Genomic DNA, 15,967 nt, shown 5'->3' with positions numbered 1-15,967 from the left:
TTCTGGAGTTCTCGATCTAATCAGCTCCATTCTAATACAAATAACAGATGTAATTTTATTATTACTGTATGTTGCAACTTGTAAAAACTTCCTACGAGTTATCTAAACAATTAAATTAAAAATCCAGAACTACAGAGTGCCATGTTAAATCCGCTTTTTAATTTCTTTGAAACATTCAACTACATTCAGCTGGGACTGGACAGCTTCCTCCCCGCAAACACTGATGAGGTCCAACTCCTCGCCATTGCTCCATACTGGGGATCTCCTGGCCCATGGAGGCATGGTCACCTGGAAAGATGCACTGAGAACACTCCATGCCTGGCTGAGCAAACAGGAAGGGGATTTTCAAAATTCCCAGAGAATTTAAAGGATGGGTCTGATGGTTGGTCACCTGATGGCAGGGCTGTAGAGTTCAAAGTGATGACCAGAGTGGCTAGAACAGGCATTGTGGGACACTTCTGGAGGCCGATCAGAGCGCATTAACAGACCAGGGTGTACACACTGGCTCCGCAGTGCTCCAGCGGGGGCACATCAAATGTTATTCCACTCGCTGAGGTGGAGTACCGGGAGCACTCTATCCGCGGAGTCAGAGCGCTCCACGTGCCTTGCCAGTGTGGACGTGTCGTGAGTTAGAAAGCACGGATCGGCTGATAAGCATCATGGAGCACCAAGCGGACTCGATCGAGGCGCTCATGCAGACGGAGCACTACCGCGCCCCCTGCAGCCCTTGTCCCACAACTCTTTCCCTTGTGCCCCCATGTCACCTCCACCCACTTTCCCCAACATCCTGGTTCTTATCGCCACCAGCTGCCTCCACCACCTGTAGCTTCACCACTCAGCTCTGAAAACTACGACCCTCACCCACGGCACTCAACCCCCATCACCATGCAGTACAGCCAGCCTGAAGTGCAGCACTCATTGCACATCACTCCAGACAGGGAGGCTGAGTGTGATAACAGGACATACGCAACTCTGTGATTGTGCCGTTCCCCACCCCCTTACCCTTTCTGTTTCCCAAGCAGTTGTGTTTCTTTTCAATAAATGAATTTTCTTTTCAATAAATGGATTTTTTGGCTTTGAAAACATTCTTTATTATTGCATAAAGTAAAAGATACCTTAGCCCAGGAAAGCAACAGGCACTGCAAGTCAGTGTAGCAAACACAGATTCCTACTCACATTGGAACCACTGCACTTCACTCCCTGTGACGAACTGGGCCTGTTCTCACTGTGGTCTGTGAATGCTGACAGGGGAGTGTGGCTGGGATAGTCTGCATTGCGGGATGGGAGTCTGCCCGAGGGAACATACCTGAGTGTGTAACATGAGAACCCAGGAAGGGGTTGAAGGCCAGGTGACTCCTTAGCCTGGGAAACTGAACAAAGGCTGTGGGAGGGGTCGCTGAAGGCAGAGTGCGGGAAGCGAGCTGGAGAGATGGCTGGGAGGCAGAGATGGCTCTGACCCCCCAAAGGGGGGTGGGCTGGGATGCCCTGGGACCCCAAGCTGGACCTAACTGAGGGGGGCCCTGTTGTCTGTGCCTGCAAGACCTGTCTTGGACTGTATTCCTGTCATCCAAATAAACCTTCTGCTTTACTGGCTGGCTGAGAGTCATGGTGAATCGCAGGAAGCCGGGGGTGCAGGGCCCTGAGTCCCCCGATACTCCGTGACAACTGGTGGCAGCGGTGGGATCTACTGCACCCCATGGACGGCGCTTCCTGCAGTAAGTGACTGGGGAGCAGTAAAACGAAGGGGGATTGACGGGGACCAGGCGTGCTGGAGAGTGAGAGAGAGACGGTTATTACCCCTGGGAGTGTGTGACCAGCGAGAAGGACTTTTGCAGTAACAGGGTCCCCCGGGGGGATCGCAGCGAGTGGTCCCAGGGGCGGAGGAGTCTGCAGCTCGACCCTGGCAGAGAGGTGGTGACCTCGAGAAGGGCTGGCACACTAGGGGGCCCCCTGGGAACTGTGGGGAGCTGTGAGCACACAGGCCGGTGAGTGGCCAGCAGGAAGATGTATGCCAAGCGGCTTAAGAGCGACCTGGTGGAGCTGTGCAAGCAGAGGGGGCTGTGCATTGGGAGGCTCACCAAAGAACAGCTCATTGCCCGGCTGGAGGCGGAAGATCGCGCGAATGAACTGATCCCTGTGCCTCAGGGAAGCAGCCGGGCAAATGCAGCGCAGGCACCAGTGTCTGTCCCAGCTGGGAGTGGTCAGCCGGCTGCTGAGGGCTTCCCGAGACCCCTCCTTCCTATGCCTAGGGGAAGGGTGGGGAGGAGCTCAGCAAATACCGAAGGCGCCGTGACCCCCCCGGCCAGCAAGGGACCCTCCCGGCGAAGCTCGCCGGCCAGCAGAGGATCCTCCCGGCGACGTTCGGCATCCGTGGAGCGGCATTGGCTGGAATGGGAGAAAGAGCTAAAACTGAGAGAGCTGGAGGATCGTGAACAACAGAGACAGCAGGAACGGGAGGAGAAAGAGAGACAGAGACAGGAGAATGAGAAACAGCGTCAGCATGAACTGGAACTGGCGAGATTGAAGGGCAGCGAACCCCCGGCTGCGGTGAGTGAGGGGGGACCCAGGACTGCACGGAGCTTTGATAAGTGCATCCTGGCCCCACGCAAGGAGGGGGAGGACATGGATGACTTCCTGGAGGCCTTTGAGACGGCCTGCGAGCTGCACCGGGTTGATCCCGCGGACAGACTCCGGGTCCTTACCCCCTTACTGGACCCCAAAGCCGTGGCATTGTACCGCCAACTGGAAGAGGCAGAGAAAGGGGACTACGAACTATTCAAAAAGGCCCTGCTACGTGAGTTTGGGCTGACCCCTGAGATGTACCGGGAAAGGTTCCGGAGTCAGGATAAAACACCTGAGATCTCATATCTGCAACTAGCCGTCCGCATGGAAGGATACGCCAGCAAGTGGGCTGATGGGGCCCAGACGAAGGAGGACCTGGTCAAACTGCTGGTACTGGAGCAACTGTATGAGCGGTGCCCATCCGACCTGAGGCTGTGGTTGGTGGACAGAAAGCCAGAGAACCCGCGACAGGCAGGCCGGCTGGCCGATGAGTTTGTAAAGAGCCGGTCAGGAGATAAAAGGGAGGAGTCCCAAAGGAACAGTCCCACCACAACGCAGAGAGAGAGTCACCATGGGACCTCCCCGTGGGAAAATACAGAAAAAACCCATCAGAGGGGAGCATCCGGCATCAGGACCATCCGACCTACTCAAGGGGACCCATGGGACATGGGCTGCTACCACTGTGGCCAAAAGGGCCACATACGGGCCCAGTGCCCTAGGCTCAGGGACAGACTGAGCAGACCGAACCCACAGAGGGTTGACTGGGTAGAGACCCAGCCCGGCGAAAGGCAGCATTCCCAGGGAAGGGGGGCTGGCAGAGTACCACCTGCTAAGGAGGGAGGAGAGCTCCAGGCCAGCTCCTCTAGGGGGCTGGATGCTCCAGACTCAGGGTTTTTGGTTTATATGGTAGGCGCGGGGGTGTCCCTCCGGAGAGAGTACCTTGTTCCCCTGGAGGTGGATGGGAGGAAGGTCAATGGATACTGGGATACGGGCGCAGAGGTGACGCTGGCCCGGCCCGAGGTGGTGGCCCCAGATCAGGTGGTGCCCAACACCTACCTGACCCTGACGGGGGTGGGCGAAACACCAGTCAAAGTGCGCGTGGCAAGGGTACACCTGAAGTGGGGGGCCAAGGAGGGCCCCAAGGATGTGGGGGTACACCCGTATTTGCCCACTGAGGTGTTGATGGGGGGGGACCTGGAGAACTGGCCAAGCAACCCCCAAAGGGCACTGGTTGTGACCCGCAGTCAGAGCCGGCGAGGGGCACTGCGCCCTGGCCTTGGGGAGGGTGCCTTGCCTGAGGCGCAGGACCCTAACCTGGTGGGGAGGGAACGCCCAGGGACACGGCTCAGGGAGGCTGCAGCTTCAGACCCAGCGGGCGAGGAAGAGCAGGTGGCCATCCCTGTCCCAGCTGCTGAGTTCCAGGCCGAGTTACAGAGAGACCCCTCCTTGTGGAAGATAAGGGACCTGGCCGACCTTAATGCGGTACAGACCATGGGACGAGGTGGCCGGAAAAGGTTCCTGTGGGAGAAGGGGTTCCTGTACCGAGAATGGGCTCCCCCAGGGAAAATGGAGTCGGGGGGGATCAGGAGGCAGCTGGTGGTACCCCAGAAGTATCGCCGCCAGCTGCTGTACCGGGCCCATGACATTCCCCTCTCAGGGCACCAGGGAACCTGGCGTACCCAGCAGAGGCTGCTACGGAGCTTTTACTGGCCTGGGGTCTTTGTTACTGTCCGACAGTACTGCCGATCCTGTAACCCCTGTCAGAGGGGGAGGAAGGCCTGGGACAAGGGGAAAACAGCTTTAGGACCCTTGCCCAGCATAAAGGATCCTTTCCGGAGGGTGGCCAAGGTTAAAAGGGCGGCTCTAAACCAAGAGAGCCCAAAGCACAGACCTCCAGACTGGAGCGCTGGGAGAAGACCACAGCCCAGTTGGAGCCCCAGAGGGATGGGGGTGGGGAAAGGGCACAGGCCGCATAAACCTTCCCACATGCGAACTGCGAGTGCCATCAAGCACCCCCAACCTAAGGGGGGGCGTGAAACTGGAGGGGCCTGGTGTAATTCTCACCAAGGAATGGGAGGGATGCGGGGGCATCCATGGGAACGGGGGTAGGTTCGAACTTCCCCGGGTCACTGGCTAAAGTGACCCTGCTCAGTTCGGTCTCGAAGGGGGGAGATGTGACGAACTGGGCCTGTTCTCACTGTGGTCTGTGAATGCTGACAGGGGAGTGTGGCTGGGATAGTCTGCATTGGAGAATGGGAGTCTGCCCGAGGGCGCATACCTGAGTGTGTAACATGAGAACCCAGGAAGGGGTTGAAGGCCAGGTGACTCCTTAGCCCGGGAAACTGAACAAAGGCTGTGGGAGGGGTGGCTGAAGGCAGAGTGCGGGAAGCGAGCTGGAGAGATGGCTGGGAGGCAGAGATGGCTCTGACCCCCCAAAGGGGGGTGGGCTGGGATGCCCTGGGACCCCAAGCTGGACCTAACTGAGGGGGTCCTGTTGTCTGTGCCTGCAAGACCTGTCTTGGACTGTATTCCTGTCATCCAAATAAACCTTCTGCTTTACTGGCTGGCTGAGAGTCATGGTGAATCGCAGGAAGCCGGGGGTGCAGGGCCCTGAGTCCCCCGATACTCCGTGACACTCCCATGCAGTGCACCAAACATCACTTGTGGCTTTCAGCCTCAAATTGCTCCCTCAAGGCATCCCTAATACTTGCAGCCCTGCACTGGGCCCTTCTAATAGCCCTGCTCTCTGGCTGTTCAAATACAGCCTGCAGGTGTGGAATCTCCGTGGTCCATGCCTGAGTGAATCTTTCCCCCTTCCCTTCACAAATGTTATGGAGGGTACAGCATGCAGATATAACCACGGGGATGTTGTCATTGGCCAGGTCCAACTCTCCCATACAGAGAGGGCCAGCGGCCCTTTAAACGGCCAAAAGCACACTCCACAGTCATTCTGCACCGGCTCAGCCTGTAGTTGAACCGTTCCTTGCTGCTGTCAAGGCTCCCTGTGTAGGGTTTCATGAGCCACGGCATTAAAGGGTAAGCGGGGTCTCCAAGGATCACAATGGGCATTTCGACTTCCCCTACGGTGATCTTCCGGTCTGGGAATAGAGTCCCGGCTTGCAGCTTCCTGAACAGGCCAGTGTTCCAAAAGATACGTTTGTCGTGCACCTTTCTGGGCCAGCCTGCGTTAATGTCAATGAAATGCCCACGGTGATCCACAAGCGCCTGGAGACCCATAGAGAAATACCCCTTCTGATTAACTACTCGGAGACTAGGTGGGCTGGTGCCAGAATAGGAATATGCGTCCCATCTATCGCCCCTCTGCAGTTAGGGAACCCCATTTGTGCAAAGCCAGCCACAAAGTCATGCATGTTACGCAGAGTCATGGTTCTCCTGAGCAGGATGCAATTAATAGCCCTGCAAACTTGCATCAACGCGATTCCAACAATTGGATTTTCCCACTCCAAACTAGTTAGTGACCAATTGGTGGCTGTCTGGAGTTGCCAGCTTCCAGATTGCAATAGCCACCTGCTTCTCCACCGTCAGGGCAGCTCTCAATCTCACGTCCTTGTGCTGCAGGGTGGGGGTGAGCTCATCACACAGTCCCATGAAAGTGGCTTTTCTCATCCAAAAGTTCTGCAGCCACTGCTAATCATCCCAGACTCACATGATGATGTGATCCCACCACTCGGTGCTCGTTTCCCGAGCCCAAAAGCGGCGTTCCACGGTGGTGAGCATGTGCGTAAATGCCACAAGCAATCTCGTGTCATATACGTTATTCGAGTCGATATCCTTGTCGGACTCCTCACTGTCAGTTTGGATCTTAAGGAGTAACTCGACTGCCAAACGTGACGTGCTGGCGAGACTCGTCAGCATACGCCTCAGCAGTTCAGGATCCGTTCCCACAGATCAAAAGGGAAGACAGAGCGTGCAGTATAAAAAATGTTGAAAGATGGCGCCAAATGTGGATGGAAGCACTGAAATTATTGGGATGCGAACCGATGCATCATGGGGCATTGGGACAGGACCCAGAATGCCCTGCACCCCCATCCCACAAGCCACGGCACCAGAATGGGAAGAGGTGCTCTGTGGGATAGCTGTCCATAATGCTCCATTCCCAATGCTGCTGCAATTGCCGGAAAGGTGGCCACGACAGTGTGCTTGCAGCTGTCAGTGTGGACAGACCGCAGCGCTTTCCCTACTGCGCTCTCCGAAGGCTGGTTTAACTCAAGGCGCTCTACATCTGCAAGTGTAGACATGCCCTTAGCCTTCCTAATTTTATCCTTACATGCGTGTGTTGGTTTTTTATATTCATCCTTCACAATTTGACCTACTTTCCACTTTTTGTAGGACTCTTTTTTAAGTTTCAGGTCAAAAATGTTGAAATGTTCCTTTTGAGATTTCAGAATGGCTTGGTTCACATTTTTGTTTCAAAACATCTTTTTGTTTTGAAATTTTATCTTACTTTTTAAATCAAAAGCAGAATGAAACATTTTGGTTTCATCAAAATGAAATGTGTTGATTGACCCAAAATGATTTTTTCCTACATTTTCATTTAATGGGAAATTTCAATTTTTTTAATTCTGATTCAGAATCAAAATAAATTTTGAAATGTCAGAACTTCCCCTGGAACAGAAATTCTGTTTCAGCCACCTCTGCTGAAAACATGACACAAGTGTTATCTAATGGCTCAGTAACCACAAAGTAAATAAAAAAATGTATTCTTTTTTAATCTCTCCTTTTTTTTAGGGCTTATTCATGATTTTTGAATGCATGGCATTAGCAATACTGAATGTAGTTGAATGTTTCAAATAAATTAAAAAGTGGATTTAACATGGCACTCTGTAGTTCTGGGTTTTTAATTTAATTGTTTAGATAACTCGTAGGAAGTTTTTACAAGTTGCAACATACAGTAATAATAAAAATACACCTGTTATTTGTATTAGAATGGAGCTGATTAGATCGAGAACACCAGAACTTTGGCAAAGTCCCAGTCCCAATCAAACTAACATTGCGACGCTGATCTATTTCTAATTCACATCAGATCCTGTTTTGAAATTTCTAACTATGATGGCTGAAGGAAAGTGTAATGGAATACTTTTTGCCATCATTCTGCCAATACTGTTGGCCTCTATAAAGTTTTTGTGGGCATGGAATGTGGGATTTTATGATCAGCTCTTTTATTTAGAAATGCTTTTATCTCTTCAGTGACTTGACTGACTTAATTCTCTTTATGACAGCACGGGGAAATATTTGTTTAAAGTTTAATCTGTACAGATGTAGGAGTTCAATATATTCATTATTTTATATCTCTCTCTCCTATCTCCTTATATTTTCTCCTTTCCGGAACTGAAGGATCCCAGGCTCCAGCGAACACGTTCACAACAGATCAGCAAGGAGGCAGGAAGCAGGCAGCTGCAGTAGGCTGCAGGAAGGGCGGAGGCCAGCTTCTATCGGGGATAAACACATTTCTGAGCAAAGTGAAAGTTCAACTAATTTTCCTCTTTCTAGTAGGTGCCATGGCCTCGAAAAGACAGGAAAAAGATCTCCAAGAGGCTGTTATTTGTTCAATTTGCCGGGATGATTGTAACGATCTGGTGATTCTCAAGTGTGGGCACAATTTCTACTGATCCTGCATCACTCAGTACTGCAAGGAGTCCAAAACCTCCCCCCGGTATCCCTGCCCTCAGTACAGAGAACCGTTCCGGGAAGGGGAATTCCAGCCCAACCGGGAACTGAAGAATGTAGTTGAAATAACCAAAAATTCCCAGACCTAAGAGGGAAGAAAACGTGAAAAACACGAGGAGCTTTTGAAACTCTTCTGTGAAGTGGATCAAACCCCCATCTGTGTGGTGTGCAGAGAGTCCCGCAGTCACAAAGACCACGCCGTGGTTCCTCTCGATGAGGCTGCTGTGGATTACCAGGTAATTTTTGCATTTGGGAGGCATCCCAGCCCAGACATGCTCGAACAATCAGAGTAGCCATCTGAGAACCAGAAAACCAGCAACGTAATGAAACTAGCTTCCCACAATGACAAGTAGAAAAGCAGAAGGTACAATAAACATGGTACAGTCCCACACGTGTATCAACAGGAGTGTTGTATGTCACACACGGGAGGTAGTTGTTCTGTTCCACTCTGCACGGGTGAGGCCTCATCTGGAGTACTGTGTCCCATTCTGGGCGCTACACTTTCAAAAATGTGAACAAAAAGGAGAAAGTTTAGAGGAAAGCCACAAAAAGAAGAGATTTAGAACACATAAGGTTGAAAGAACCGGGCATGTAAAGTCTAGAGAAGAGAAGGCTGAGGGGGGACCCGATAACAGTCTTCAAATATGTCAAAGGTTGTTACAATGAAGAGCATGGTCAGCAATTGTTTTCCATGGCCACTGGACTGAGTTTGCAGCAAGGGAGATTCAGGTTCGACATTAGCAAAATTTTTCTACCCATAAGGCTAGTTAAGCATTGGAACAAATTGCCAAGGGATGTTGTGGAATCTCAGCCACTGACGGTGTTTAAGAACAGGTTTACTGGTCCTGCCTCCGTGGCTCGACGAGGACCTCTTGAGGACACCTCCAGCCTTACATATCTATGATTCTATTATATGTAAAAGAAAAAAAGGCCTGAGGTGGTTAGCTTTTTTCCATCTTTATCATGGATAAAGAAGGATTTTTATTTTTTAAAAATCTTTTTATTTTTCAGCTTGGGGTGGGAGAGGTTGGTTGTTTTTGTTTGTTTTTAACTTTAAAAATATCAGGAATATGAAGTTTGATCATCTTTGGTTTTGCTGAGGGACTTGTCGGCCACTTTGAAAATGTGTATCCTGCGTTTTCTCAATCCTTAATTAAAGGTTCAAGTGTATTGAACCTTTACAATACAAAACTTTCCTCCAAAATTGTTCATAGGCATTTGAGTTAAATGGGTTTTAGTAGATGCAAACAAAACCAGGCTTACCAAAGACCAACCAAATTGCTGATCTCTACAGCAATGTGGTACAACTCCCTATCGTGGAAGCAGTTGTACTGGTATAAAGGTGCTTGTACCACTATAGACACCTTTATACCGGTATAACTCACTCTCCATTAGGGGTTTCTACTTTAACTGTATTGGCTCCTAAAATGATACAATTGAGGCAGTACAAAAACCTCGTGCCGTCCTCCCGGGGAGTTCTAAACAGAATTCCCCTCTCAATTAATCAGCTCTCATTTCTTATTATCAAGCTGTTATAATCACGCCAATTCTTCAGTGGTTCAGAATCCTTTAGGGCAGACAAGATTTGAATCTTGAATGTGAAAAGGACATGGAGCATTCAAAACAAAACTTTCAGGCTCTCTTTATTCATCATTGGCACAAACCCATTTCTTTTCCAGTTTAGCTACATTTCTGCAGAAGTTGATAATGCTAAGAAAGTGCTAATGCTTAGTACTGCTAGCTCCTGGCTTATGTCCTTGCCCTTTGTGCTTTGGGGACTCCCCCTCCCCTCCCCCTCTGTTTCCAGTGAGTTGTTGGAGAAGGCTTGCATTGCACCCGAACATCAACCACCAAAAAGAGGTTGGGACTTGGGAGTTATTTCAGAGTGAACAAACAACTGACTTCCTCCTTGATATCTCAAACATGAGAATTACAAAACCTAATTTCCCCATACTAATTTCCCCCTACTGTTACTCACACCTTCCTGTCAACACTAAACTGGGCGGAGTGGTAGATACACTGGAGGGTAGGGACAAGATACAGAGGGACCTAGACAAATTAGAGGATTGGGCCAAAAGAAATCTGATGAGGTTCAACAAGGACAAGTGTCCTGCACTTAGGACGGAAGAATCCCATGCACTGCTACAGACCAGGGACCGAGTGACTAGGCAGCAGTTCTGCAGAAAAGGACCTAGGGGTTACAGTGGACGAGAAACTGGATATGAGTCAACAGTGTGCCCTTGTTGCCAAGAAGGCTAACGGCATTTTGGGCTGTATAAGTAGGAACGTTGCCAGCAGATCGAGGGACGTGATCATTCTCCTCTATTCTGCATTGGTGAGGCCTCATCTGGAGTACCGTGTCCAGTTTTGGGCCCCACACTAGAAGAAGGATGTGGAAAAATTGGAAAGAGTCCAGCAGAGGGCAACAAAAAAGATTAGGGTGCTGGAGCACATGATTTATGAGGAGAGGCTGAGGGAACTGGGATTGTTTAGTCTCCAGAAGAGAAGAATGAGGGGGGGATTTGATACCTGCTTTCAACTACCTGAAGGGGGATTCCAAAGAGGATGGAGCTCGGCTGTTCTCAGTGGTGGCAGATGACAGAACAAGGAGTAATGGTCTCAAGTTGCAGTGGGGGAGGGTTAGGTTGGACCCAGCTGGCCCTATAAAAGCCAGGGAAGCCAAGTGCTGAAAGAGCTCTCTCTCTAGCTTGTTGAGAGGGTGGGACCTGGCTGCTGGGAGTGTACCAAGTGTAAGTGGGGGAATGGTCCCACTATTGTGGGGAACTTTCCTGGCTTCTGCACTATCCCGGTGAAGTGGGCTAGCGAAAGGATGTGAGTCCTCGCTCCCACTTCCTTTACCCAGAGGCCTCCCTGCCCTTCAGGACTCCCCTTCCACTCTCCTGTCTGGCAGAGTCCTCGTAAACCCCGACAAGGCTGGGCCCAGGATTCCTGGGGGGCTCGACCCCCAACCCTGCTTTGGTCACCCAGGACAGGGGCTAGGGTGTCCCCACTCCGGGGTGCTCTCTCTGCACTGGGCACCTCCCTGACCCACTGATCATTTCATACAATTTAAAGCAAATACAAGTTGTTTATTTAACAGTTAATTTAAAAAGAATAAGGAAAAGTGGGAAAGGTTAAAGGAAACACATCACCGCGCTCTGTGGCCGGGAACATCACAACCAGTGTCTTTGGTACGTCAGGGCAGGTCACAGGCTGTTCCTTGTCGGTCCCAGGCTCCTTCTCAGGCCCTGGCCGTGCTGCAGAGACGCTGCAGGTCGGACACGTGCTCGGCAGTGGCCACACGCTCTCAGGCTCTGGGGGGCAGGACCCTTCTTCCCAGCGTCGCCCCCGCCCGGTCGGGGTTATGATCCCCCTCCAAGTCTGGCCTGCAGGGCCTCTTGGCTGAGGCGTCTCCCTGCGCTGGGCCCACTGCCCAGGGTCCCCCTCGCTCTCCCCAGCTGCTCCCTGCACCCAGCTCCGGACGGCTCCAGCCCCAGCCCCAGCTCCAGCCCCAGCCCCAGCTCCAGCCCCAGCTCCAGCCCCGGCTCCGGCTCCAGCTCCAGCCCCACCTCCAGCCCCACTCGGCCTCAGCCCGGCTGCTGCTGCTGCTCTGCCTTCAGCCCCTGGGCTGCTTGTCTGGCCCCTCTGGCTTTGGGGCTGCAGCTCTGCTCCCAGCAGCTCAGCTCGGGCCCCTGCTCTCTCCTTAGCTCTGCCCCACTCTGTCTGACTCAGGCCATTCCAGCTCACAGGAAGGAGGACGGGACCCCCCCACAGCCTTCTGACTCCCTGATTAGCTGCCCGCCCTGTCAATCAGGCTGACCTGAAGCATTGGCCTCTCCCCATTGTGCTGGGAGCAGCCAACCAAAACACCCCCACTGCAAGTTACTAAGGGGGCAACAGTCCCCTTACACAGGTACCTGCAGAGGAGCAGGGCTGGGGGAAGGCCGGGGGAGCTCCGGCCTGGAAACCCCCCAGGCTGCGGCCTAGTGGAAGGCCACATAGGTACTGGGGGTGGCAGAGGGCAGCCCACGGGTAGGCAGCCCCTTTAAATCCCAACCCCCCTTGCCTATGATGAGTGGCACTGAACTGCAGTCTGCCCCAGGGCATGTGGTTATTAGGAGCTGCTGAGTAATCCATCCTGGGGGCAGGGATACAGTCTAGGCCTGGTCTACACTGCTGCTTAAGTCACTTACTCCCTCTGATCGACTTATCCAACAGATTGGCTAAACCGCTGTGCTAGTGTAGACAAGCACTACCCAGTGTCTTAAAGAGAAGGAGCCAGGAGCTGGTGTCTTTCCTTTGGGGATCATCCCTTGGAGTTGGACAGACGTTACAAGGCAAAGGGCTCCCGCGATAATCAGGGGTAACACGCTTTGGAACCAGGCTGGGTTGATGCTGCCTGTGCTCCTGGGGCAGGGACCTCAGAGCAAGCTAACGCTGGGCACTGGGAGAATAGCCCTGCCCCACTTTGCTCGAGTGCAGCAGGGCCAGAGTGGGGCCTGGAGGGATCGGCGGGGGCTGGAGCGTGGGGCCTAGAGTGCGGCCTGCACTGGAAGTTAGAGCTGGGGGCTGGAGTGCAGCTGGGCTGGAACAGGCAGTGACTCAAAGTGGAGTCAGAAGGGTGGAGGGCAGCAGAGCAGGACTTGATTCATAGCGACTGCCATCCTCTCCCACAGCGATAAGCAGTTTCAGACATCGTTGTGGTGCAGTATTTAAAAGAATCTCCTGCCTGCATCCATTTCAAAGAAGCACATTTCTTTTCCCTCTCTGGAGCAGGGACCGTCACTTACTGGATGTTTGTTCGGGATCCAGCACATTGAACTCTGGCCTGCTTTGCCTCTAGTAATACGGACACTGGACAGTGATGATGGGAAAGGGCATTACCAGTTAGATCCAACAAGGAACAAGTGTCAGAATCCAGCGGTTGCACTTTACTCTTCCCAACAGCATTTCATTTCTGATCAGAATTACAGTAAATAGTGGTAGAGATGTAATTTTATAACTCTCTATACTTTCGGACAAATCCTGCTTGTCTTCACCATAGCTCTGTGAACTCTGCATTTTTAAAGGTGACCTACAAAGCAGAAAAAGTGGCTATGTACCTCTGTTTGCTTCTCTGATGAAGAAAGAAAGCCAAAAAGCTTTTTTACTTACTTTCACTCTGTTAGAAAATCAAGCCTTGTGTATATATATTTTCCTGACAATACTCACTGAATAGGGTGACCAGGTGTCTGGTTTTTGACTGGAACACCCGGTCAAAAAGGGATACTGCCGGCTCCGGGCAGCACCACCAACCGGGCCGTTGACCGTCCAATTGGCGGTGCCGCACAGTGGGACTGGCAGGCTCCCTGCTAGCCACCACGCCGCGCAGATCCTGGGAAGCAGCTGGCATGTCCCCCCTCCCTCCGGCTCCTACACCTAGGGATAATCAGGAGGCTCCGCATGCTACCCCTGCCCCAAGCACCACCCCCACCACTGCCATTGGCCAGGAACTGCAGCCAATGGAAGTGGCAGAGGTAGAGCCTGCAGTCGGGGCAGCATGCAGAGCCCCTGGCAGCACCAGGGCCGAATTAATCTTTTGTGGGCCCTGTGCCAAACATATCTGTGGGCCCCCATGTGGTTGTGACAGGCCCATTCCCCACTCAGCCCGCTGCCAGCCGGGGTCCCAGCCGCCAGCCCCGCTCAGCCCACTGCCAGCGGGGTCCTGGCCACCGGATCCTCTCAGCCTCCTGGCAGCCTGGGTGAACGGAACCCCAGGCCAGCAGGAGGCTGAGTGGGGCCTGTGGCCGGGTTCCCGCCTGGCAAGGGGCTGGCAGCCAGAATCCCAGACCGGCAGCGAGCTGAGCAGGGCCAGCGGCTGGGACCTTAGCCCGCTGCCAGCCGGGGTCCCAGCTGCCAGCTCCGCTCAGCCTCCCGCTGGCCTGGGTGAATGGAACCCCAGGCCCGTGAACGGAACCCCAGACCATTCACTCAAGCCAGCAGGAGGCTGAGTGGAGCTGGCTGGGACCCCAGCAGGCTGAGCAGGGCTGGCGGCTGGGACCCCGGCTGGCAGGAACCGGCTCACTGCTGGCTGAGTGAACAGAACCCCAGGTCGGCAGCAGGCTCAGCAGAGTGGGTCGGGGCCCCTTTCGACCATGGGTCCGGCCCCAATAGAGCCATTGTAAATCCAGTACTGTTTCCCCGTCTCCCATCTGAGAAGGGAAGGAGAAAAGGGCCTGCTGAAATGTGGAGTGAGTCTGCAGTGAGAGCGTGCCTAGACGGAGTCAGGAAGAGCAACTGCCCTTTAGATTTGCACCCGGCCTTGATCCAAATTGGGCTTCAGATGTAGCCAAATCCTAACAGAACCGAGGAGTCCTGGCTCCCAGCTCCCTCCTGCTCTAACTACCAGCTCCCACTCACCTCCCAGAGCTGGGGAGAAAACCCAGGAGTCCTGGCTCCCAGACCCCCTGCTCTAACCATGCTCTAACTAACCCACCAGACACGATTCCCCTCCCAGAGCCAGGGAGAGAACCCAGGTGCCCTAGGAATGGAGATCAGGGCCAGATTCAGATCTCAGTGACTCTCGTGTAAATCCAGAAGCCAGTGGAATTGCTCCAGTGGAACTCCAGGTGAAGTCAGATCCAACTTTCCATTTTCCACTGCCTCCATTCTCCCAATGAAGCTGAGTCATCCACACACTCATCTCCCCTGTGCCTCAAAGGGAGATCTCAGACCCCAAGACCTGTTTCCTCTCCCCCTTTCAGAGCCAGTAAATTTGTTACCAAGCCTCCATCGACCCAAGTATCCATCTGCACCTGGGACCGGCACAAGGGACCGATGATGGATCCCTGTGCCTTGATTTCCATCCCCCCAGAGGTGCTGAATGTGGAGAACATCACCAAGGTGCAGAATCGGTTGGCGACCCTGCGTGGCCTTTCTCACCCCATGGAGGAGTGCCTGGACCATGCGCTGCTGACGTTCAGCCGGGAGGCCGGCTGCCTGCAGGAGAACGCCCAGCTGTGATCTACTGTGAGGGGCAGCAGCTGGAGTTTGTCTCAGGCCAGGGCGAGAGCACCATCGAGGTCTCCTACGTCCAGAGGGTGCCCTGCTATAGGGTGCACCTCCCTGACTTTGACAGTGCAGTGGAGAAGTTGCCCAGTGGGATGTTGGTGCGGAGCCTGGAGAACCTGGACAAAGTGATGGCCAAGATGATCTGCTGGAGGGAGATGACCAAAGGGCTGAGGTCCTGCTTGGAGCAGGCAAAGAATGGGTTCTCCAGAGAACCCCAGCGCATCCAGGACCACGCCAACATGGTGGTGTGGAGAGATGGACAGGTGCTGCGGTTAATCTACGGGGAAGGGACAAACACCATCTGCATCTTCCAGCTCCAAGATGGAAGCACCCAGTATACCGTCAACATGCCAGGGTGGTGGGATAAGATTGTGAGGTGTTTCACAGTGACCAATTGATAACTGATGGTGGTCACAGCCTGGATGGATCTTGATTGGGTCTGGTTAGGTCTTGGTTGGGAGGGAGGGTGCTGGGTTAAAAGTCTCGAGTCCACTGGAGTCAAAGAACTGATCTGTCTGGAATCCTGGCACAGGAACAATGCTGCCACGAGAGTGCTCAGGAAACTAGATGTCTGTATGTGTGTAAATCATTCATAGTCTATGCCAGTGCCTTCTCTGTCTGCCTGGGCCTTGTAGGACCAATAAAACATCTTCTTGTGTGCTGCAAA

General features: G+C 53.0%; 1 protein-coding gene across 2 annotated transcripts in view; it reads left to right on the top strand.

Moving 5' to 3' along the window:
- Positions 1–15,967, top strand: part of LOC135974899 (uncharacterized) — a 16,837-nt gene extending 870 nt beyond the window's left edge. The window contains exons 2-3 of one of the 2 annotated variants that reach the window (XM_065564085.1): positions 7,918–8,486; positions 14,994–15,967. In XM_065564085.1, the coding sequence (XP_065420157.1) occupies positions 8,464–8,486; positions 14,994–15,252 (282 nt within the window). In that variant the 5' untranslated portion in view covers positions 7,918–8,463 and the 3' untranslated portion in view covers positions 15,253–15,967. Of the gene's footprint in view, positions 1–189; positions 5,127–7,917; positions 8,487–14,993 lie in introns of those variants that run through there. The other variant, XM_065564084.1, reaches the window with a different exon arrangement.

Source organism: Chrysemys picta, chromosome 12 (genome assembly GCF_011386835.1).
Source record: "Chrysemys picta bellii isolate R12L10 chromosome 12, ASM1138683v2, whole genome shotgun sequence".
In the NCBI taxonomy this organism is placed as follows: Eukaryota; Metazoa; Chordata; order Testudines; family Emydidae; genus Chrysemys; species Chrysemys picta.
This window is presented reverse-complemented; position numbering and strand designations above follow the sequence as displayed.